This window comes from Aplysia californica, unplaced genomic scaffold, assembly GCF_000002075.1.
Source record: "Aplysia californica isolate F4 #8 unplaced genomic scaffold, AplCal3.0 scaffold00176, whole genome shotgun sequence".
NCBI lineage: Eukaryota > Metazoa > Mollusca > Gastropoda > Aplysiida > Aplysiidae > Aplysia > Aplysia californica.
The window spans coordinates 1087640-1112804 of NW_004797446.1; the positions used below are offsets into that span (position 1 = coordinate 1087640).

Consider the following 25165-nt stretch of genomic DNA (forward strand, 5'->3'; position numbering starts at 1 on the left):
GTGTTACAAGAGAGTAACAAACACAAAAAAGGAGGGGAGATAGAGACGATAGATTTTTTAATAGGAAAGAAGGAGCAAACCACACCAGAGCACCCGCCAACCACCCACCACTCAAACCCAAAATACCCCCCCCCCCCAAAAAAAAAACCCCAACAACCCACGCTCCATTTCCAAGCCACCCACCAATAAAGTTCAGAACAAAGTAACTTGGGGTGGCCACAGAAGCCACGAACTGTGAGATTTATTGAGTCAAGACATGTCAAATCTGTACATGAACATCAAAATGTCTGGACACCAGACTAGCTCCCTCTCACATCCAACTTTCTCTCAAACAGAAAGAAACTCGCAACATAAAAAAATAGAAAAAAAATAGACAAGACTCTCTCACGTGAGCCCTCTCACGGGCTCTCTTTCACACTCCACAGTTCAACACTCACATCTCATAAACACAAACAATTGTTACACATTCAGCTCTCTCTTATAATCATACACTGGCAGTTGGGAACTCGAATAAAAAATACAGGCAGGCTCTCTCTCTCTCTCTCTCACGCATGCACACGCACATGCGTGCGCACACACACACACAAACACATACACACAAACACACATATTCACACATCAAGATACATATACTCACAACAGGCAACTCCCCATCATAAACACACACATTTCTGACTCCAGCACGGACCAGACAACACCACACTCACGGCCTCACATTTACTCCACAAAATATACCCTATATTCTATACAATATCTGTTATTATTTCATACAATGAGAGTGACTTCATGCCAAATATTTCACACATTGTGCCAATTGTGTCATCATTGGTTAATTTGAACCTCTCATATGTCATCAATCATTTCATCACTTTTTTTTTCACGCTTCATCATCAGTCACTTCATAATCTTTCACAAATCATCAATCACTTTACCATACATTTACAGCCTTGTCATTTACAACACTCACCACATTGTCATACCCATTTTCATACCCAGTGACTTCATTACTTGTAAATATCTTCACTCCTAAAGTAATTATGAAAAGTAGTACAATGTGCTGAAATAACCAGTAGAACAACAGAAAAACCCACAGGGCGACCAGTGGGGACCCTGCTCTACTACCAGTCACTGTAAACTCATACAAACATCAGGGGTACAAAACTCTACAAATATAGAAAATAATATACCGAAACAACGGCCACAAGCAAGCACCACAGAGCACAGGCATACACATGTAGTATATATATATTATATTGACTCTTATGTCAAATAAAACATACCAAAATTTCTCATGAAATTTATTATATGGGGAGATAGTCGTAAAAGCACTTCATATTTCTGTCTATATAAATAAAATTCATTAAATCAACAGATCGACTGCAAAAGGGAAAATTTAGGCTTTCATAATTTGTGGTATGCGTCTTCTCTTCTTTTGGCAGGGAGTCATATACATACATACATAAAATACGGTGGTCATAAAGTTCCTGTCTGTACTCACAATATGGGTCTAAAGTGAAGCTGTACAGGGACTTTAGGTTCACTCTAGACACACACACACACACACAGACACACACACAAAATATATATAAATATATACATAAAACTAATATCTGTCACTCTATACCAAACAGGAGATCAATCACACATTTTTAAACTTATCTTCCTGTACAGTAAAACCTGCTGCGACAACTAATGCCTCTGTAACAATGCGACCAACGTCGGATGAAGAATGACAATTCATTCTACCTGAACATTTGACTATCAGAAGCTGACTATCGTACTTAAAATGAGGCCCTAACTGTGATAAACAAAAAGATAAACATGGGTGGTACATGGGTACTCTGGTGTGGTTTGCTCCTTCCTCCCTATCAAACATCTATCATCATCATCTCTCCTCTATTTTTGTTTTTTTTTCTTTACTCTAGCAATAACACCTCTAATCTTCAGAACTTCTTTGACCTATCCATGTTGCAAGAGCTGTAAAACTCTTGCTAAAACAGAAGGAACAACACAACCCACTACCAGATCCCTCCACTTCAACAAGCTTAGGTTGGTACTATTCTCGTACTTCCCCTCTCTCTGTTGACCGGTTGGCCAGTTCTTGTCGCTGTTTGTTCCTCCCAGAGTGACGACTTCTCAAAAGCCATTCTCTACTTCCATGTCACTACAAAACTTGGGTTTAATCCAGTCCCATCTTATCTGTACCCGACCATTAAGCAGTTTCATTCCTGGACCTGGCAACTCGGAAGGGGGAAAATAACCTTTGTTTACAACACATCAGATTAAAAAACAAGACAAAAATTAAGGGCAAAAGAAAAATATACGAACACAAAAACATCCACTCCCCCCCCCCCCCCCCCCCCCCCCCCCCCCAAAATGTGTCTAATGGGACTACATGAAGACTCACGAATCCAGCATTACCTGAGTCTGACCACTGGCTAAATATCCCTCTTCAACCTGCTGCCTAATGTCCAGGGACTGGACCAATGATGACCGGTCTGTCAAAAAGGGACATTTATGCCAAATGCAAACTAGTTTTACAGTGCTTGCAACACAATTAGGTCATATATGTGCCAAAGATTAAAAGTGTTACTAGAGTGTAACATACAAACAAAAGGAGAAGAGATGAGTCAGGGGTCGGGGGCTCTCGTGGCTTAGAGGTTAAGGTGTTTGCCTCTCATTCAAAGGTCCCAGGTTCGAATATGTGCAGCAACAGAAAAATATTCTCTAAAATTGTCCCCTTTCACCTCCTTTCCAGCTCTCTAGCAATGTTCTTTCGTCTGCACTTTCTGCCCCTACCCCCTCACCTCCTTTGCCCCCTCCTCTAGGCTCCCGACTCTTTCTGCAGCCTTCCTATTTCTACTCCTTGCCTCCTTCTTTCTGTTGTCTTTCAGCCACACACCTGATCTTCTGGTAAGAAAGATCTACACCTAGCCTTTTCGAACAAAGGCGACAAATTTCGGAGGTCCAGTGTGCAAGCTGTGCGCGTTAAACATCCCTTGGTGGTCTAAAATGGATAAGAGTAGGCTTCAGCCGCCGCCAGGGCAAAAATTCAAAATTTCCTACCAGCTGAAAATGTTTAATGTGTCCCGCGCGCTCATATGACCTTATGCAGTTGAGTTGCGAGCTCCGTAAAACACTTACCAAAAGAAAGAAAGAGATGAGACAACGACAGATAGAAAAGAAGAGAGCAAACCGCACCAGGGACATCTGTGACCTACAAATTAAAAAAGTCTTTCTTCCCCGTCGACAAGCATTGAAAGGAAGGGCGTTTGTGGCCGGAAGAGGGAAGGCTGTACAGTTTATATCATGCAATAATGACAGACCGGAATTGCTGGACTCAGTAGCCTCCACACAGCCATAGCCACATCAGTGAACACACAAACACACGTCCAGCATAAAGTAGTGACCATCACAGTCAACATCCAGGTACTCGAGTGACCAACACAACCATCAGGGTACTCAAGTGACCTTCACATTCAATCAGACAGCACAGCTTGTACTGCCCAACTCCATCCGTCCATTTGGAATTGCGTAACTTTCAACAACTGACCTCTGTCCATAAGGGTGACACAGAGCTTGAACTAACAACAAACTGTACATCTGTTCATTGATCTACTGACCACCGACCCCCCACACCCCCTCCCCCCCAACCCCCAGCCTGGGTAATAATTCAAAACAACCACCTCAGATAAGAACCACTGACCACCACCAACAACGATCCACTCACTCGGTCCTGAACTGTGAAGCAGTAGTGACCACAAACTACTAACTGTCTGCCCAATCGACCGGGCCGTGCAACTTGTAAAGAAGGTAGTGGCCAAGGTCCACTCAAGGTCATCAAGGCAGCACAACTTGCGCAGACTACCGCCTGGAAATGACCCTAACCATTCACTATTCACCTACTCGCCGGGGTAGCAAGGCTTCCACCGACCATCCGCTGACCAATAACTATCCATCGGCTCGTCCAGATAAGGTAGCTTGAACTGACCATCCACTGACCATTAACTATCCACCTGCTCGTCGGGGTAGCGTAGCTTGTACTCAGCCAGAGTCTTCTTGATGGTCTCACTAGAGTACTTGCACTTGCTGGAGTTGCAGGCGCAGGTGAAGTGCTTCCACTTGATGATCCAGAACTTCTCACCGTAGTCAAACCTGTCAGGGAACAACCAAAGCAGATGATGAGATAGCCCGAGTCAAATCAAAAAAGGAAGAGACGGGAGGGGGGGAGGGGGGAGTTTGTTTCACGTAGAACAGAACAAACAGGAGAAAAAGGGGAAACAAAGAAGAAAGAAGAAGGCAACAGTAGGGGCAGAATTTTTTTATTTTTTTTAAAAATAATTATTTTTTTTTGGGGGGGGGGGGGGGGGGGGGGAATGTTTTATGCCCCCATTGACACTACTTAATAAATAGCATTTGTAGGCCTATAGTGAATATCCCCACTCAACAAAAAGGTCCATACACTTTACAATCTATTTTATTATCCTACCAGCTTCTAGAGCACTCAGAAACATTCTTGGCTTCTCGAGGAGTGAAGAAAGCAAGTAGCCAGTTACCCTCTCAAACACTATCAAACCTATCTTAGCGGTCTATGGCCAAGTAAACCCTCTCCCCTGGATGACGATGAAAATTCCTGTAAAGTGCCTTCCCCAAAAATGACATTTCGTTCAAGTGAGAGCCAAACAGGAGGTGGCCTGCTTCGACCCTGCCTGTCAAAGCAAAACGGGTTAAGAGGGATACAACGTCCCAACAGAAGACAAAGATACTTGACAAAAGTTGTCCCCACATGGAAATTAAACCCATGTCTGCTACCTGCACCGGCAAAACGCCAAACCTATACACCACAGACACCATTATAGGAGACAGAGTGGATCAAAAGATAAAGAGAGGGTGACAATAAAGAAAAAAATATATGGTGTCAGTGGAGGTTAAGGCAGAGGAGGGTCAATAAAGCGATACATTCACAAGAGTAAATCATATAGAAGAACAAAGGTAATCTATTTCCGACATAAACACTGTACAAACACTCGAATTTGTCCATCTCTCTCTCTCGCCCTCTCTCATAAACCCAAACCGAAAACACTGTGCCAGCAAGCAGTCTATCTCTCACTATCACCAACACACAGTGGCGGCATAGGCTCCCATCCACACAGACACACAAAAACCAGAGGGTACATACCCTAGTTCCTCGTAAGCCTGGATGTCCCTTGAGGAGAAGAGGCAGATGCGTGGGAACCGCAGGTCCTGATGTTCCACAAACACTTTCACCGGGATCAGGTTTGGCTCGCACAGATGATTGATGAAGCGACTGATGTTACCATAGCGACGAGCGTCAATGCAGTACGTGTCTCCATCCTGCAGCAGAGGTTCATTTGTTTGAGTTGAAAGAATCAAACATAAACACACACACACAATTACTGTTATTTAGAGCAGGAAGAAGAGAAACACTGAGGGGTACAGCAGAGACAAAGAAAAGAAGTGGGACCTACCAGTGGTGTCCTCTAACCACCTCGCCTGCAGGGGACCAACGCATGTTCCTTTGGTTTTAGTAAAAGTTTTACAGCACTTGCAACACAATGAAGTCATATAAGTGCCTAAGAGAGTAACAAACACAGAAAAATGAAAGAGGGGAGATCAGGACCAAAGATGTTTAGTAGGAAAGAAGGAGCAAACCCCACCAGAGCACCCACCAACCACCCCCGCCATGTATGGTCCACAAGGTGAAGGCCAAAAAGAGACATATGTACAGACCAGTACAGTGATATTGCCACTTTTTAATAGTGAAGCCGTATCCTTACACAAAGTCTAAAACTAATACAGTCAGTGAAATTTTCCTTTGACACATGAGACAATTATTATAATTACTTAAGTTTGTATTTTTTTGGTATGAGTAAAGAGGGGCACACAGACACACTGCATTATTTACTGTATGGAAAAAAGCAATATAGACTGTTGTTGCAACAGAGGGAAAAAATAGAAATAAGACCAACCCTCCAACCACCCACAACCAAAACAGTGAACCATATCATGACACGCAAACCAACCCAATGAAACCCTATGTTTGGTTTTAGTAGTAAGTTTTACAGCACTTGCAACACAATGTCATACAAGTGCTGAAGATGATAGAAGTGTTACAAGAAAGTAACAAACACAAAAAAGACGGAGAGATGATAGATGTTCGATAGAAAAAAAAAAAGGAGCAAACCACACCAGAGCATCCGCCAACCACCCAAAAACCCTGCCGTGACACTTGTATAGCACAGTAACCCCCATATGTTGACTTCCTACATATATACTGTAGAGTGTGCTTATACCAAACACTGTTAATCCAAAAAACAACAGTGAACCGAAATCTAAACCAAAAACCCAGTTAAAACTTTTAAAAATTCAGTGGTCCCGCAGATTTTGGTTGAAGTGGACTTCACTGAGTACAAAAATACCCATGACAGCACAGACTGCTAGGACCAGAAAGACATACCTTATTGTCCAAGTCAAAGAGGTAGGAGTCATCTTCCCTTCTGTCGGCCTCCGAGTCAGAGATCAGCTCACCAATGTATCTGAAACACATAGGGGACATGTAAAAGATGTACGAATGTACGCTACACACCACATTTGCACAACAGCTACAGCACAACACAGCACACTGCAAAAAACACAAACTTTTTTTAAAAAATGAAAACATGCACACTATACACAGCATGGATAAAAGACAAAGTGTACTACCCAGAACACAACACACCACATATATCAGACAGACAGATAAATTTATGCCAGAACGCACTATTTATCACACAGGATGTCAACATTCCAGTACAGTACACAGCAGGTGTAGATCAGAGCACACTACACTGCACACAAAACATGTACTTCACAGTACACTACACAACAGACAGAGACAAAGTGTAAATTACAGTACACTACACGCAAGATTCTAAACTGTGTACTTCACAACACAGACACTGAACAAAGGTACATCACAGCAGGCAACACATTACACAGATCATCATCATCAACTGCCACATTTGCTGCAGACATCAGCGATCATGGTTCTCCATTCATTCCTTTGTTCGGATACTATCAAAAAAAGCTACATTATCCTCCTGGTCTTTCCCCGTCATCCACCTGTTAACGCTTCTCAAGTAGGTTGTTCTGGGTCAACCCCAGACAATATAAAGTCCACTGCACAATCATGTTTGTTTGTTTGAGTAAAGAGAAGCATATCGACACAATAGCGGTCATTCAGTGCTGGGGAAAAGTAAGACAGACAGACACAAACAACAGAGGGAAAGTAAAGAAGTAGGACCTACCAGTGGCGCCCTCCAACCATCCGCTAGCACTTTCATCACACCACAGATACATAACACATGCACAAAGAATAACATACTACACAGATTTGCCCTGAGTAACACAATACACAACAGTTGACTCACTCGCAGACAAAAGTTCCTTTGGGCACATCCATCAGAGTGCGGACCCCCCAGCCCCGGCCGTTTGTGCGGAACAGCTGAAGCCGACACCTGAAACATAGAGAGCATGCTGGGTCACATGAGGAGGTTTCATGTTTTTTTAGTAGAGGTTTTACGGCACTCGCAACAGCATAAGGTTATATATGAGCGCCAGAAGATTAAAGGTGTTACAAAAGAGTAACAAACATAAAAAAGAAGAAGGGGAAATAAAGACGATAGATGTTTGATAGGAAAGAAGGAGTGGGGGAGGGACAACAACACACAAAGAGAACACACACACACACACACACACACACACACACACACACACACACACACACACACACACACACACACACACAGATAGGAGTGCTTTTAGAGTAAAGAGAAGCACATTGACAAAATAACAGTCACTGAGTTTGAATGTTTGTTGAGTAAGAGATCAGATTGACACAATAATGGTCATTTAGCGCTGGGAAAAGTTAAGACAGACAGGAGCAACAGAGGGAAAGTGAAGACGTAGGTCCTACCAGTGGCAGCCTCCAACCTCCCATTGTCACAAAGTGCAAGAAAAGCGTGAGTCAGACAGACTGTTTTTGTTTTAGTAGAGGTCTTACGGTGCTCGCAATTGCATAAGGTTATATGAGCACCAGAAGATTAGAGGTGTTACATGAGAGTAACAAACAAAAAAGAAAAAGGGGAGATATGGACGATAGATGTTTAATAGAAATAGGAAAGAAGAAGCAAACCACACCAGAGCATCCGCCAACCACCCACTCAGACAGACTGAAACAACACAGTACCAGAAGTAGAGAAAAAAAGTAGTGCCTTCAAACCATCAATCGGGAGTACCAACATGTATACACATTGGGTCAGATATGGAGTACACTTATTTTTAGCTTTTTAGTAAGAGTTTGACCTTTACGGTACAGTACTTGCAACACTATTGGGTCATATAAATGCTGACAATTAGAAGCATTACAAGAAAGTACCATACAAAAGAAAAGAAGGAGCAGAGATAAAGAAAATAGATATTTGTTGTAGTATAGGGTTTTACGGCGCTCGCAACTGCTAAGGTCATAGGAGCGCAAATAGATATTTGATAGGAAAATAGGAGAAAACCACATCAGAGCACCAGCAAACCCCCCATATGGAGAAAGTTTGTTGTTGAGTAAAGAGAAGCACAGCAATGCAATAACTGTCATTTGGTGCAGGGAAAAGGCGTGACAGAAACAACAGTGGGGAAGAACAGAAGGAGGACCTACCAGTGGTACCTTTTATGATATGGAATGAGGTAGCTGGTAAAAAAAACCCAACTAAATCAGATATATAACAGTCATTTAGGGCTGAGGACAAGGTAAGACTGACATAAAAGAGGGATGGTAGAAACTACCAGTGTCACACCGCACACACACACAAACACACACACACAAACACACACCAGCACCAGCAAGCAGTAAGCGTGACTCACGTGATTCCATTCTGCACCACTCGGTTGTTACAGTTGACCCAGCAGCGACAGGCTCGATTACACTCAAACACCAGCGGCGGGTCCACCAGGTTCACTTCCTCCAGCAGACGACCACTCTGGGGACAGGGGAGACATCATACTGTTAAACACACTCACCAAAATACAGTTATTTTGGGTTTTTTTATTTATTTTAAAAATACTTTAACAAGATATCGGTTATTAAGTTATGGGAAAAAAAGCAAAACTTCTAGTTCTAGTAGAGATTTTACGGCGCTTGCAACTGCATAAGGTCATATGAGCGCCAGAAGATTAGAAGTGTTACAAGAGAGTAACAAACATAAAATAGGAGGGGGAGATAAGGAGGATAGATGTTTGATAGGAAAGAAGGAGCAAACCACACCAGAACACCCGCCAACCACCCGCAAAAGCAAGACTGAAATAACTTTTCAAAACAATATAGCAGACTATAGAATCAGCCTGACCTTTTCTCTTGTTTATAATTGTAAGATCTTTGATTTTTTAAGACAAAAATATACACTGTAAAGAAATGTGGCACATTTGTTGACGCCCATTAGTTCCAATGGCAAGTAGCTAATATATATTCATTATCACTATGCACTAGCATACAGACATTAATAACGAAAATAATTTTATGTTACATTTTGGGCTTAGTAAGGACAATCATAGGAGATTCGTGTCCATTAATTCAGAGAAGAAATGTCAAAATTATATTCACTTTTTCATCAACTGATGTTCAAGATTCAGCAACTTCAGACATATACACTCACAATATTTGTTCCTTGCCTTTTATACCAGATTGTAATTTATTTGTCACAGACGGATGAAAAGAGGCACACCAACACATATACACCCACACAAACACATGTTGTTATTCGTCCAGAACAAGCACACACACACTACTCACCTTATCATACCAACACTTGACACTACTGCGACCACATACACAGTACATGGAGGCACAGTCGTCCTTGCAGCGACAACTCTGAAAAAAAAAAACAGACAAAGGGGTTAGCAGCTGCATCGAGAAGTACATCAAAATGGTAACAGTGACAATAATAATAATTATAATTGCATTTATATGGCATGGATCTATGCTTTTCAATACACGCTGTTCTTTATAACTATCACTACCACAGCAGACCTTCGGCTCCCCAGAAAGAATACAGTGCAAGCAGCTGATTAGGTGCTTAAACGCTTGCAGACAAATTTTTCCACATCTTTAGTCGTGTACCTTTTCCAACAATGGTAAACAGAGGAAAGTTTTTTTTGCGAGGACACAAGTAGGGCCCTTTACCCAGTTGTGAACCAATGACCTTTCAGTTATGAGCCTAACAGATGCCACAGTCAGTTAAGTTTGAGTAAAAAGATGGTTAACAATACCATAAAGGCCATTTAGAATTTTTACAGTTTAACACTGTGTCATCTTTATTGGTTCATTAATTACATCTTTGTAAAATCATCCCAAAATGACCAGAAAGGGCTGGTTGGTCATTTAAAATTTCCACCGTAAACTTAGGGAATAGACAACAGCAACACAAGGCTTAATGCACACGTAGAGTGTGAACAACCCTTCCCACCAGCCTTGAGAGGAGCATTTCTTCCAAAAATGCTGACAAGAAATTATATCAGCATCACATCAACACAAAACTAGGCACGACAAAAGGTTGAGAAAAAAAGCAAGCACAATGAGCAACCCCACCTGTAGGCTGGTGATAATGCCGTTGATGTTGAGAGGCGAAGTCTCCACATTCTCCACCACATACAGAAAGTCCGTTGGGCACGCTTCGTTGTCTTCTGCGTTCACACAAGCGATGGGGTTCTTCTCTCGGCCCATGGTCATGTCCCTGAAGAAGACCCATTAATAGACAATTACGCACAAATTCACAGACTCCTATCTGTAACACAATACGATCACACTTACAAATTATCACGTCCCCAATACATTGCACTGAGACCCAATACACAGAGTCGTATCCCTGCAGATTCATTCACATCAGCCGGGCTGTGCTCTTCTGAAAGCCAGCATCAAACTTGCAGAGTCGACGAGCCAAAGCAAATCTTCTGACTCTTCATCTCCGAAGGGGGTAAACCAACTATACCGGGACCCTCTTTTGGCAAGAAATCTAAAAATGACATATCCGCCACTTAATTGGTCATTAAATCAAAACAAGAGAACTTATTTTGATAGTTCATCTTATGAATGAACTCCAAGTGAAAGAATCCTGTTTTCAGAAATTGCCCTAAACATATTATAATGGAAATGCACTGGATAAATGCCATTTATTACCATTATCAAAACACACATACCTTTCCAGCAGTTTCTCAGGCTGAATCAGTTTCCTGGCTGCAAAGCTGCGTAACTGTTGGTTGACCTTGAGGGAAGTCCATACTGGCCCACACTTGTTGCTGCACGCCTACAGGAAGGGTGGACAATATGAGGTTGTGTTAGTGAGTCAGTTACAGTTTGATTGAGTTAAGAGGAGCACAACACAGTGAGTCATTTTGTATACAAAAAGTAAATTAAACAAAAACATCATATGCAAAGAAAAAAAAGTGGAACCTATAATATGTATGCTATATATTACCATAAATATTGTAAAACGCCCAGAGCTTGCAATTGAGAGGAAATTTGCACTATACTAATGTTATAAGTTATAATTATTATCATTATCATAGAACTCACCTAGTGGTGCCCTCCAACCACTTGTAGTTTAATGGGGGGGGGGGGGGGGGAGGAGAGACAATTGTTGTCAAGCTATTATTTTTAACTTATCTTGATGACAAACACATTTTCTATGCTCTCCTTCTCCCTCTCTTCCCAAATCAACGGCAGATACTTCAACAAACCCAACCCTCCCACTACGTCCACTACTCCCCTAAAAACCCACGTGCCAGAACACCCACCTCGACAGGCGTCTCATCCTTGTTGTTTTTGGTGTCCACGTCTGCACCACGGGCTAGAAGCAGTCTGAGGGGGTGAGGGAAAAAAATAACAGTTCCTTACAAAATGGGACGCAGCTGGCACATCGTCACACTATTATTATCTACGCAGTACAGAAGCGCTTCCAGGACCACCATTATTCACATAGTAAAACTACTCTTAAACAATCAAACAAATAGCTGTTCTCACCATAATTCAAATAGAAAAGTTGTACTCATCTGCCCACACCAACACATGCCCACAAATTCATATGGTTAAGTTTTGTTCCCACAACAGAAATAAACCCAACAAGGGCATAAAACTTGATTATGTTCACATCCATGTAATAAAAACCCCAAATGGAAAATGTTGAAAGAAAAGAGGAGATGCACAGGAGAGAATGTATATTTTATGCATTAAAGAGGGGGGGGGTGGAGAGAGAGAGAGAGAGAGAGAGAGAGAGAGAGAGAGAGAGAGAGAGAGAGAGAGAGAGAGAGAGAGAGAGAGAGAGAGAGAGAGAGAGAGAGAGAGAGAGGGGGGGGGCAGAGAGAGAGACAGAGACAGAGAGAGAGACAGAGAGACAGATGGGGGGGGGGGAGGAGGGAGAGAGGGGGGTGGAGGGAGGGAGGGAGAGAGAGGGGTGAAGAGAATGAGATAGAGAATGGAAGACGAGAGAGTGAAAAATAAATAGGGAGGAAAGATGTACTTACACCACTATGTCATAGTGGTCTTGTCTGGCTGCAATGTGGCTGTGGAGAAGATCAGAACACAAATTAAATACGAGAAACACACACACACACACACACACACACAAACACACACACACACACACACACACACACACACACACACACACCAGCCTCTCACTGACAACACAACAAAACACAAACACACACACACCCACACACCTCATTAACATTAACACTTCACACACACATACACACACCTCATCAAAATCAAAACTTCACCAGGCTTGACAACTTTCACAAAACCTATCAAGGACACCAAAAGATATAATATCAGATTACATGTAACAACCAACACAATTACATCAAGTGGGACTGACTTTGACTTAGTGTATGTCATACGGCTCTCAAATTACTGTTGCTAAATCCAGGACAGTCCCAGGAAAATCAGGACAGTTAGCAAGCCTGTTTCACACACATAAAATATACAGCTCTCATCAACGTAAAATAACACACAGCTCATTACATAAAGCTTTCAGCAATAAGAGTACAGTATAATGCACACAGTTCACTTCACATACCTCTCACTAAACTTGAAACAATAAGCACAACTCTCACTGACCCTTAAATAACAAAGAGTGAATAGAAGGTGTGTTAAGTAAGAAAGTTGTATGAAGACTGGAGTGTTGTGGAAACTGTACGTCGAATTGCATGTCCCTATAGAATTACTTTTATAAAATGCAGTCAGTGCGCCATGTACCCACAGTGTTTAGATAGTGTGTTGTGAATGTAAAGTGTGTAGATGACATGTCGAGTAGTCAGAATGTGCAGACATTGTGTCATGTACATGCAGCGTGTAGACGGTGTGTCACATAATATACAGTGTGTAGACAATGTGTCGTGTACATACAGTGCTCTATCGCCATGCTCGTTAGGAGTGTCCATTTCACAGCCCATGTCCAGGAACATCTCAGCAATCTCCAGACTGCCCGAGTAGGCTGACCAGTGAAGGCCTGTGTTCTCCTCCTGTGCCAAGAACAAGTGTATGTTTAGATTTAGTGATAGTAACAGTTTTACAGTACTTGCAACACAAAAAAGTCACATAAGCACCGAAGATTAGACGTGTTACAAGAGAGCAACAAACACAAAAAAAGGAGGGGAGATAAAGATGATAGATGTTTGATAGGAAAGAAGTAGCAAACCACACCACAGCAGTCGCCAACCACTAACGCAAAGTGCACATCATACACAGTTTCATCATAGTAAAGAGAAGCACTTTGACACCACAAAGGCCATTTAATGTAGGGGAAAAGTGAGACACATGAAAATAATAAAATGACTGAAAATTTATGTAGCACTCTTCCCCCATTAAAAAACACAGGCTTCAGCACTTTACAAATACAGGTCGCAACACAGACAAAAGACAGAACCAAAAGAGGGAAAGAGGGAAAGAGCAGAAGTATGACCCAACAGTAGTACCATCCAACCACTAGACTGCTCTGGTGAGGGGGGGGAGACACATAAATGAAAAATGTATACATCATACATGAACACTTTACACCTTCCAAAACGACATCTGACAGTCACTACTCAAAAAAGTAGCAGAACAAATATATGGTAATACAAAACAGAAGCTCGTGACAGCACAGAAGTAGGAGAAAGTAAAAAATCTGGACACAACTCCAATCTACTTAGCAGCAAAGAGATGAGCACACAAAGTCACAACTTCCACAACCCTCCAACCACCCACGCCACACAATTTGTCGAGTCGGACACACATGTGACAAACTGTAGTGTGTCCGCATCACATACACAAACACATATGCGTCCAAACAAAGACTCAAACACAAAAGCACTTACACACACACATACACAAAAACATTACACTCTCCCCGGAACTCACATTGTCCTTCTGGTTGGGATCCCCGCCCTGAGACAGCAGATACTTGACCACATCGGTCAGCAGCGACTCGGTGGCCCAGATGATGGGCGTCCAGCCACCGTCATCCTAAAGGACACAAGACACAGCACAGCCAGGTCAGAGATGAATGCACAGGGGGGTTTTTTTGTTGTTGAGTAAAGCAGAGAAAGACATCAAAACAATGACAAGTCATTTTGTTTTAGTAAGAGTTTCGCAGCACTTGCAAAACAATTAGGCCATATAAGTGCTGAAGATAAGAGGTGTTAAGATTGAGAGTAATAAGCACATAAAAGTAGAGGAGATTAGAATAATACATGTTTGATTTGATAGGAGAGAAGGAGCGTACCACACCAAAGCACCCACCAACCACCCACAGTTATTTCGTACTAACCTGATATGTTTGAATAAACAGAAGCACACTGAAACAATAAAGGCCACTTGATGCAGGAAAAAAAGAAAGACAGATAGAAAAAAAAAACAAGGAATGAAAAATAAAGACATACTAGTGGTGGCTTCCAATCACATTGGGATTAAAGAAGGAGAAGCACATTGATAAAAAAAAATTTAATTTAGTACCAAGACAAAGCGAGACCGATAGACAGAAATAACAGCCAGAAGACATGGAGCAGACATTTCCACAAGGAGTAGCTCTATTGTAGTCCTGTCCCCCCTCAGTCTGAGCCCAGGACAGGCACACAGAGAGGACATGGGGGGACAAGGACATTATGCTGTAGCACCACGATGAACCACACAGGGTACACGCCCCGTGAGGCACTTTGTGGTGCACGCTACACGCTTGACACATGTTGGGGAACACACAAGACAGGTCACTTGACGATGACACATTCATATCAACTAGTTGTTTTTTTTATAGTAGAGGGTTTCACAGTGCTCCCAACTGCATAAGGTTATATGAGCACCAAGGGGTGGGTGTGAAAAGAGAAATCTTTACAGGGAATCAGACTTAGATTGCTCACCTCTCTAGCTTTAACAGCACAAGGTCTGCTTCGACTATCAAGGCACCCCGGAAATAGCAGGTCACAAGAGAGTGACAAACATACAAAAGAAGTAGAGGAAAATGACAATATAGTAAGGATCAGGAAAGAAAAGGCAGCAGTTCCCTGTTGTAGATCAGGCAGTTATGAGCATGACATGAATCAGCCCATTTACATTTCTACTTTGCTTGAACAAGAAATGTCCCCCCTTTGGGAATGGCCTAAAGACACTTCAGTCAGTGGCACTGCCCCAGGGGGTTAATTTTTTTTTTTTTCAGTTTTACTGAGGTTTATGGCACAACACAAATAGGTCACATAGTGCTAAAGATACTAGAGAGTAATATACGAAGAAAAGAAGATGAAATAAGGACAGTAGATATTTCAAAAGAAAGACGGAGCAAACTACACCAGCCTACCACCCACACACATTCAGACACCTATACTTTAAATAGTAGCCTCTAGTGTAGTCCTGTCCCCCCTCAGTCTGAGCCCAGGACAGGCATACAGAGAGGACATGGGGGACAAGGACATTATGCTGTAGCACCACGATGAACCACACAGGGTACACGCCCCGTGAGGCACTTTGCGGTGCACGCTACACACTTGACACACATTGGGGAACACACAAGACAGTTGGGCTTCATGAAACAACCAGGTGACCTATTTCAATGACACACATCATAGTCATACTCACACAGCATGCATATCACCGCTCAGTCACAGATTATTTTTAGAGAGAGTGAAACCCTTAACACATTCATATTAATTACGCTTTTTCAGTCTTAGTTAAGAGCTTAAATGCACTTAAAACACAAAAAAGTCATAGTGCCACAGGTTATGTGTCACAAGAGAATATAATACAAAGAAAAGGGGATGGGATCACTTGTACGGACATGTAGACATTTCATAAGAAAGAAGGAGCAAACTACACCAGCCTACCATCCACACACATTCAGACACCTGTACTTTAAATACTAGTGAAAAATCCCGAAGACATGGAGCAGACATTCCCTCTCATTGTAGCTTTAGTGTAGTCCTGTCCCCCCCTCAGTCTGAGCCCAGGACAGGCATACAGAGAGGACATGGGGGGACAAGGACACTATGCTGTAGCACCACGATGAACCACACAGGGTACACGCCCCGTGAGGCACTTTGTGGTGCACGCTACACACTTGACACACTTTGTAGATCACACAAAAAGGTCACTTGACAGGACCAAATGTAATATAATGTAATAACCCATTCATATGCTGTTGTTTTTAGCGATCCAGGACCCATTCATATCAACTAAGTCTTTCGGTTTTAGTGATAATTTTACGGCACTTAAATACAAATAGGTCACATGGTGCTAAAGATACAAGAGAGTAATAATATACAAAGAAAAGAAGATGAAATAAAGACAGTAGACATTCCAAAAGAAAGACGGAGCAAACTACACCAGTCTATGTGAGTCTAGCACCCACACACATTCAGACACCTATACTTTAAATAGTAGCCTCTAGTGTAGTCCTGTCCCCCCTCAGTCTGAGCCCAGGACAGGCATACAGAGAGGACATGGGGGGACAAGGACACTATGCTGTAGCACCACGATGAACCACACAGGGTACACGCCCCGTGAGGCACTTTGTGGTGCACACTACACACTTGACACACTTTGTGGATCACACAAAAAAGATCACTCGACAAGACACAATGTAATATCATAAAATGACAATTTCATATCAATTAAGTTTTTCAGTTTTAGTGAGAGTTTTACGGCACTTAAACACAAATAGGTCATATTAGTGCCATAGATAGAAGAGCGTAATATACATAAAAAAGAAGATGAGATAACGACAGTACATATTTCATAAGAAAGACAGAGCAAACTACCCCAGCCAACAACCTCAATCAATACCTTCAGACACCTGTACTTTAAACACAAGTGAAAAATCCCGAAGACATGGAGCAGACATTCCCTGTCGTTGTAGCTCTAGTGTAGTCCTGTCCCCCCTCAGTCTGAGCCCAGGACAGGCATACAGAGAGGACATGGGGGGACAAGGACACTATGCTGTAGCACCACGATGAACCACACAGGGTACATGCCCCATGAGGCACTTTGTGGTGCGCACTACACGCTTGACACACTTTGGGGAACACACAAGACAGTAGGGCTACAAGACACAAAGACACACATCACAGTCATACTCACAAAGCATGCATATATCACTGCTCACTCACATATTTTTTTAGAAAGAGAGAAACCCTGAACACATTCATATCAATTAAGTTTTTCAGGTTTAGTTTTACTGCACTAGAAACACAAAAAGATCACATAAGTGCTGCAGATTATAAAATTTAAAATGTTATTTTAAAACCGAGATTTTTGCCACAAATTTTTTACATTTCAATCGAAACATCAACCTCAACCAAGCCATGCTGTGAATTGTGAATGCAACCAACTTGTGTTTCGTGTGCTGATTTTACCGTACGCAGTTGCGAGTGCTGTTAAACTCTTACTAAATTTTAAAAAGGAAAGTACCAAGAACAGAAGGTGAAGAGATAAAAACAATAGATGTTTGACAGGAAGGAAAGAACAAATTACACAGAAGAACCCATCCAACAACCCATACATTATTCAGACACCTGTACTTTAAATACTAGTGAAAAATCCCGAAGACATGGAGCAGACATTCCCTCTCGTTGTAGCTTTAGTGTAGTCCTGTCCCCCCTCAGTCTGAGCCCAAGACAGGCATACAGAGAGGACATGGGGGGACAAGGACATTATGCTGTAGCACCACGATGAACCACCCAGGGTACACGCCCCGTGAGGCACTTTGTGGTGCACGCTACACGCTTGACACACTTTAAGGGAAACACACTTTTCACAGCATGCTGAATACATGACAAGCATGCATTTAGCATTGCTTGCTATACTCATGACATGTACGCCATGAACACAAATTGAGAAAAGAGAAGTACAATAGTACATGGACAGAATTGTAGTCAGTTTGTGGAAGGAAAAAGCAAGATAGAAACAACAAAGGGAAAGAAAAAAAGGTCCTGTCAGTGGTGCTCTCCCACCACAAAAAGCACACACTATGATAAACTGTACTAAACATTTGTATACCATCCGAATTCAGTCATAGTACCACACGCAAGTATGTGAAAACATATGTGCTATTTTGTACGATAGCTATGTATGTGTGGTGAACATGATGATAAGCGAATGCAAGCAAGTATGTTTCAAGTATGCGAGAGAGTAAAGGGTGTGTGTCAGCATTTATGTGACCCTACGCCCCCTAAAAAAATCGATACAATAATGCGGTGCGAGGAAGTATGATGTGTGTGCCTAGCGCCATCTCCAGATCGACAAAATACCAAGAGCTGCTGAGACAGAGGCGACCAGAACACAAGGTTCCTGTAGCACCACGATGAACCATCCAAGCCTGCAGAAAGGGCTTGTATGGCACTTTGTGGTGCATAACACATGTAGACAGAAACACACACACATAAAACCACACACACACACACTGTGCAAATACAGACAACACATCTATAAGATTTGACATCCTCTAAACACCAACCGCATCAAACCGATCCAAGACGACCACCCACTGTCAAGGAGGAAAAGCGGTTATCTTAGACAGGTGGTTTTCTTGGACAGTTCCACTTCAATATTTTTTTTTTTAATGCAGATGGGGGAGGGTGTGATGGTGGTAATTCAAACAGGTGACTGTCTCAAACAGGAAGTTATTAGTGCAGGTACAGCTGTACTTTGGCAATACACATGCACACCTGTCTCACTTCCTACCATCCCACAACTCTCTCTCTCTCTCTTTTTTTTTCTCCCCCCCCCCCCCCCCCCCATATATCAATTTTTTATATTCTTTTCTGCTCTTTCTCGTACTGTTACGTCACAATTGATCTCTCTCTCTCTCTCTCTCTCTCTCTCTCTCTCTCTCTCTCTCTCTCCCCCCCCCCCCCCCCCCTCTCCTTCAGTGCACATACCTGCACATTGACATTAAGCTGCTTGGTCTCTAGGATGTGACGTATAATGTCTATGTATCCTGCCTTGGCTGCGTAGTGCAGACTGGTCATCCCGTCCTCACCCTGTAGCGAACAAAGAATGCTTGATCAAACACACAGGGGGGGTAGGTGATCAGAACAATACACAATGAGATCTGCATCACAATCCATGCATGGTATAAGGGAGATAATGTAGGATGATCCACAGAGACATAGACAGTGACAAGGAAGACAAAAAGACAACACAGCCAAAAAGAGACAGAGAGAGAGCAAGCCAAAAAGAGACAGAGAGAAAGAGCAAGAGAGATAGAGGGAGAGACAGAGAAAAAGACAAAAAGATACAGCTTTGGGTTTGAAAATAGAGAAAAAAATTAATACACTAATGAAATTGATACAATAATAACCATTTCTTGCTTGAAGCAAAAGAAGAACACCCATCCCTTGACGCCAAATAACTACCCAGAGAGAGCGAGACAGGCAGACAGACAGCCGCTAAGAGAATAAGCAACAAACATACCCTGTCCTCCACCTTGGCCCCGACCTTGATGAGGAACTGTACCACACTGAGATGTCCATTCTCCGCCGCACACATCATGGGGGTCCTCAGGTTCTTGTCCTGAGCGTGGGTCTCACCGCCAAACTGATGGGATAAGGAGAGAGTAAACGTTTTAGTAAGTGTTTTACGTCATTTGTAACACAACAAGGTCATATAAGTGCCAAAGATTAGGTGTTACAAGAGAGTAACAAACGCAAAAAAGAAGGAGGGGAGATAAGGACGATAGAAGTTTGATAGGAAAGAAGGAGGAAACCACAGTAGAGCACCCACCAACCAAATATAGCGGGTAAACGCTGTGTGAGTGACCATATTATCTAACCAAAACAAAACTGGAGGTTGGGTTGCAGGGAAATCTCCAACAACCTGTAACACATGCCCGGGGGAGTGAAAGTAGGAGGGTTTTTTTTTAGTTTACTTTGGTAAGTATTTTATTGCGCTCGCCGGTCATATGAGCACATAGGACACACTAAAGATTTTAGGTGGGTAGAAATTATTTTTGAATTTTGTCCAGGTGACAACCAAAGACTACTCTTACAGATTTTGGACCACTATGAGATCTTTAGTATGCGTATCTTGCACATGGGACCTCCGATATTTTTCACCCCTATCTGAGAAGGCTAGTTGTTAGCTCATACGTACCCTAGAATGAGGGGTGTGGCTGAAAGACAGCAGTAAAAAGGAGCCAACGAGCAGCAGTAGAAAGGTTGCAGAAAGAGTCAGGTGCTCAGAGAAGGGGGCAGGGGTGGGAGCAGAAAGTGGAGATAAAAGCAGACAGCAGAGCATTGTTAGAGAGCAGGAAAGGAAGTGAAATGAGAAAATTTTAGAGAAAAACACAATTTTCCATCGCAGTCAACTTTTGAACCCGCGACCTACTGAATGAGAGGCGAACACAGTAAGCTCTAGACCTTGAAAACCCCCTAGGAGGGTTTGCACAGGTCACAATTTAGTCACTTTCTTCCCCCCTCACAAAATTAATTAATCAATTAATTTAAAAAATAAATATAAATAAATAAATACATGAGCTTTGGAGAAGGGGGAGAGGGGGTGGGGGCCCGCCATATGCCTTTGTGTGTGTGTGTGGGGGGGGATTACAATGGGGGCAGCACGTCACTTAGTCTCATTGCTATCCCAAAGACTACAATAGAGGTCATAAGCTCTCCCCAAGAGAACGGCAGAAACAATAAGCGGGAAAGAGAAGACGTAGGGTCTACCAGGGGCTGTGGCTTCTCTCCCCCACCACCACCTCCACCACATGCACAATCCCCCCACCACCAATCACGGCCTGAGACAGGTGTGTCGTGCAATCCCAAGTGCGAAGACCACTCACCTGCTGTAGCAAGAACAATGTTCCCATGTGACCCGAGGTGGCTGCAGCGTGTAGTGCTGTCTGGCCCTCCTGGTTCTCATACCTCATGTTGGGGTCCATGCCGTCCACTGCAAGGAGGGTTAGGGGGACAAAAACAACACAAATCAGAGTCCATGGGTCTGCTAATGAGTTTTAGTTTGAGTAGAGAGAAAAAGCATGCTCCCACAATAAGCATTATTTTGTGCTGGGGGGGGGGGGGGGGGGGTTCAACTCTTTGTTTGAGTACAGAGAAACACATTGACAAACAAATGGTCATATAGAGCAGAGAGAAAGACAGGAACAATCAGGAACAATAGACAAGAAAGAAACAAAATACGGAAAGATTTAAAAGGACAACCCCTATCAGAGGGCCCCCCCCCCCCCCCCCCCACCTCAACCATCACCCACAGACAGTTTTAGGAAGAGTAAGAGTTTAAGGGCTGCAAACACAAATAAGATCATATGTGTGCCAAAGATTAAAGGTATTACAATAGAGTAACAAACACACAAAAAAAGGAGAAGAGATCAGGACAACAGATGTATAATAGGAAAGAAGGAGCAAGACATACCAGAGCACCCGGCACCCAGAGACAGACAGTGTGGCACACATCAGTAATAGGTGAGGAAATGAGGACAGGACATCAGAAAAACCTAAAAATATGTTTGTATCTTAAAATAAAAGGCATCTTGAAGTCCTGAAGGAAACACAACAGAATAGACACATTCTCCAAAAAGAAACTTTCTTCAACACAGAGTTTCACAGTTTTTAATTAAATTTGTACAGAGAAAAGCACACAGGAGACAAAAGATGCTACCAACAACAAAAAATGAGCACACAGTCTGTCTCTCTCACCCAGCAAGTAAAAGACTTTCTCCATGTCTCCCTCGTACGCTGGTGTGTACAGGTCTTTGGGCAGAGTGCGGTATTTCTTGGGCCTATCAAACACAAACAGAAAAACAATATATAGTCACCAATGCATTAGACCCAGATATTACATTTAATAATATAATGAACTCAAATAATAATAATGCATTAAACACAACCAAAACAATCGGTAACATTAGTCATAAACAGTCGACGCAGACACAGACAACACAGTCTATCTAAACAGTTCTGTCAATTACATGGAAAACGATGACCAGTGTCAAATTAAATCATTTAGAAGGAAAGGAGTTATTCTGGGACAACCTCGGGGAAACAGGTCAGCTTGTACCATTGCCACTAAAATGGTAGCTTCTCATTCACTGATGACAGTTGAGCAATGAACTTCATAGGAAAATATCATGCTGATTTTGTTATTACCCATTCAAATGAATAAAGCATACAAAATTTTCAAAAAGGATTAACTATAAGATCTAAGACTGATTTTTGAAACAGCGTCCTCGTGACAATCACCTTAACTGACACTATGCTGGACCGATAACAACAATAACAACTGACACGATGACGTCTATCAGTTGTTAAGTTACAAGTCAGAAACACAGAGCACACGTGTGCACATACACACATACATGAACAGACAAAAGCAACATGGCGAGAGAAGAGGCTGACCTGCTGTCACTGAGGCAGCAGTATGTTTGTTTTGAGTGAAGAGAATCGCATCAACACAACGATGGTCATCTACTAGTCCAAGAAAAAAGCAAGACAGGCAGACAAAAATAATAGGGAAAGAAAAAAAAATAGAAGTACAACCTGCCAGTGGCACTCTACAACCATCCACTTTGAGGCAGAGGAGTCTGTTCAGAAAAAAAAAACCAACACAGATACACAAGCACAACACTACCCCAGAATCACCAAATTCTCTCTTCTCAGTATCTAGTTTTGAGTAATTTGACGTTTAAAAAATTTGAATTTCACAAAATGTCAAGCTTTTTCAAATGCAATTCGACTCCGAATAATCTTACTATTTTGATAGTGCAGATAGAACATTTGGTTTCTGACCTCTTGGTCCTAGAACCGATAACTAAAAACAGCCAAAAAATGTTAGAGAGAACTTTGCAATCTAAATGTAGCGACAAGCAACATGAAAATGAGAGAGAGGGAGAGGGCTCACCTGTCCTCACTGAGGCAGCGGTTGATTCTATTCAGAGCCAGCTGATCAGGACCCAGCAACATCGTGTCTGAAACAACAATACACACAAGAAATTCACCAGAGAGATCGTCTCTTATTAAACGTTTTACAGTGTTTGTAACATAATTAAGTCCTTGAAGAGCCAAGAATGACTTGAGAGTAACAAACGCAAAAAAAAAAAAAGAGGATGAAAGATAATGACAACAGACATTTGTGAGCGGCTCTGAGGAAACCCGTCGGAAGGTGCGAGAAGCTATTCTAAGATATCGCTAAAAATAGGCCCTGAACTTTATTTTTATCGAAAACTAAATTATATGAAATTCAGAAAGATAGACCATATCTACATCATATGTTTTAAGAAATTTGCTCAAAAGTGATTGAAAATATATTAAATAATTATTTTTGAGGACATATCGTCGCCGTATTACGCTGAATTCTTAGACAAACAGGGGGCATATTTACTCAATCGGATAGACACTTCTTTCCACGGGAACCCTCACGAATTATACATCAAAAGAGAGAGAATTTTATTGCCGTTTCGAGAAAACCCAATGCGCATGAATGTGTGAACATTACAAATAGTTCTGTGAGTTGCGCATGTTGTAGTTTCACTTCTGAAATGGTATTTGTCATGAATGCAGTTTAACATCTAATGTACTATTTCCTGCCGTTCAAACCAAATATGAACTGTTCCTTATTGACTTTAAGTTCTTTGTTCTGCTCTACGAAGTGTTTTTTTCCGAGTTTACTGTAAGTTAACTGATTGTTTTCTGTTTCCAAGTGGTCGAGCGCTTTTGTTTACATAATTTATTTGATTCAAGATGGCGGACCGATCAGCTGAGTGGCGTATTTCATCGATGTGGAACGATCTCAGTCGGATTGGAATGAGACAAATCAGACGAAAATGAATTGGATGAACTGATTATTGATTATTTCAATGCAAGACCTATTGATTGTGAAGACAGTAGATTCTAGTTTGGAGGAGGAGACACATGATGAACCAATTACGACGACGACCGTGGCCGTGACACACCCACACCCCCTGCTCATGACCATGATCTGGAATCTGGAACTTCATGAAGAAGTCCTGGTTCCTGTTCAACCAATTGGCATAACATCATCAGAAGGTAAGCAAGGTTTACCATACCCGCAGTCCCAGCTTCTATACTAGTCGGCCACCTCTATTCTCACCCGGGGTGAGAATAGTGCAGGCGAGTCTTTGAGCTATTCTCACCCGGTGCGCGTTCACCGTTATAGCCTAGATCTAGGCCAACAAATTTTGTGTTCACCCTAAACTACAGAATTCTACACTGTGATAACAGAAAAATTGTAGAATTCCATTACAACTGTAGCCTACTAAAAGCGTACAATTTTGTCTGTGGGCAGTGGAGAGAGAGAGAGAGAGAGAGAGAAAGAGAGGAGTAGCGCGACTTCCGGTCAAAACAAAATGGCGACCCGCGTAGTTCGGCTCGATTCGAAAAGTTAAATAGCCGTAGCATCTTTGTAGACAACCAAATTAATTTACTTTTGTGCTTTAACATCATTTTTTAACTCAGAGCCACACACGACTTCTGGCGCTCATATGACCTTATGCAGTTGCGAGCGCTGTAAAACCTCTATACCAAAACTAAACCCCCACACAGCTGAGCTTGTTTACCCACGGCTGCAGTCTCATGTCTTACTGTTAATGGACTCATGGTCTAGGTTTGGGGAAATTGTACTAAC

At 42.3% G+C, this 25165-nt stretch overlaps 1 protein-coding gene across 1 annotated transcript in view; it reads right to left on the reverse strand.

Moving 5' to 3' along the window:
* Positions 1 to 3132: 3132 nt before the first annotated feature.
* The window catches only part of LOC101856179 (serine-rich adhesin for platelets), a 61881-nt gene continuing 39848 nt past the window's right edge, over positions 3133 to 25165 (reverse strand). Inside the window, exons 18-34 of the mRNA XM_013082481.2 lie at positions 23423 to 23489; positions 22222 to 22304; positions 21351 to 21457; positions 19985 to 20107; positions 19450 to 19551; positions 14447 to 14551; positions 13454 to 13569; positions 12568 to 12606; positions 11842 to 11905; positions 11245 to 11351; positions 10637 to 10781; positions 9842 to 9919; positions 8917 to 9032; positions 7431 to 7517; positions 6479 to 6557; positions 5180 to 5355; positions 3133 to 4155 (exon numbers count right to left, since the gene is read on the reverse strand). Of these exons, the coding sequence (XP_012937935.2) occupies positions 4005 to 4155; positions 5180 to 5355; positions 6479 to 6557; positions 7431 to 7517; positions 8917 to 9032; positions 9842 to 9919; positions 10637 to 10781; positions 11245 to 11351; positions 11842 to 11905; positions 12568 to 12606; positions 13454 to 13569; positions 14447 to 14551; positions 19450 to 19551; positions 19985 to 20107; positions 21351 to 21457; positions 22222 to 22304; positions 23423 to 23489 (1745 nt within the window). The 3' untranslated portion in view covers positions 3133 to 4004. The remainder of the gene's footprint in view (positions 4156 to 5179; positions 5356 to 6478; positions 6558 to 7430; positions 7518 to 8916; positions 9033 to 9841; positions 9920 to 10636; positions 10782 to 11244; positions 11352 to 11841; positions 11906 to 12567; positions 12607 to 13453; positions 13570 to 14446; positions 14552 to 19449; positions 19552 to 19984; positions 20108 to 21350; positions 21458 to 22221; positions 22305 to 23422; positions 23490 to 25165) is intronic.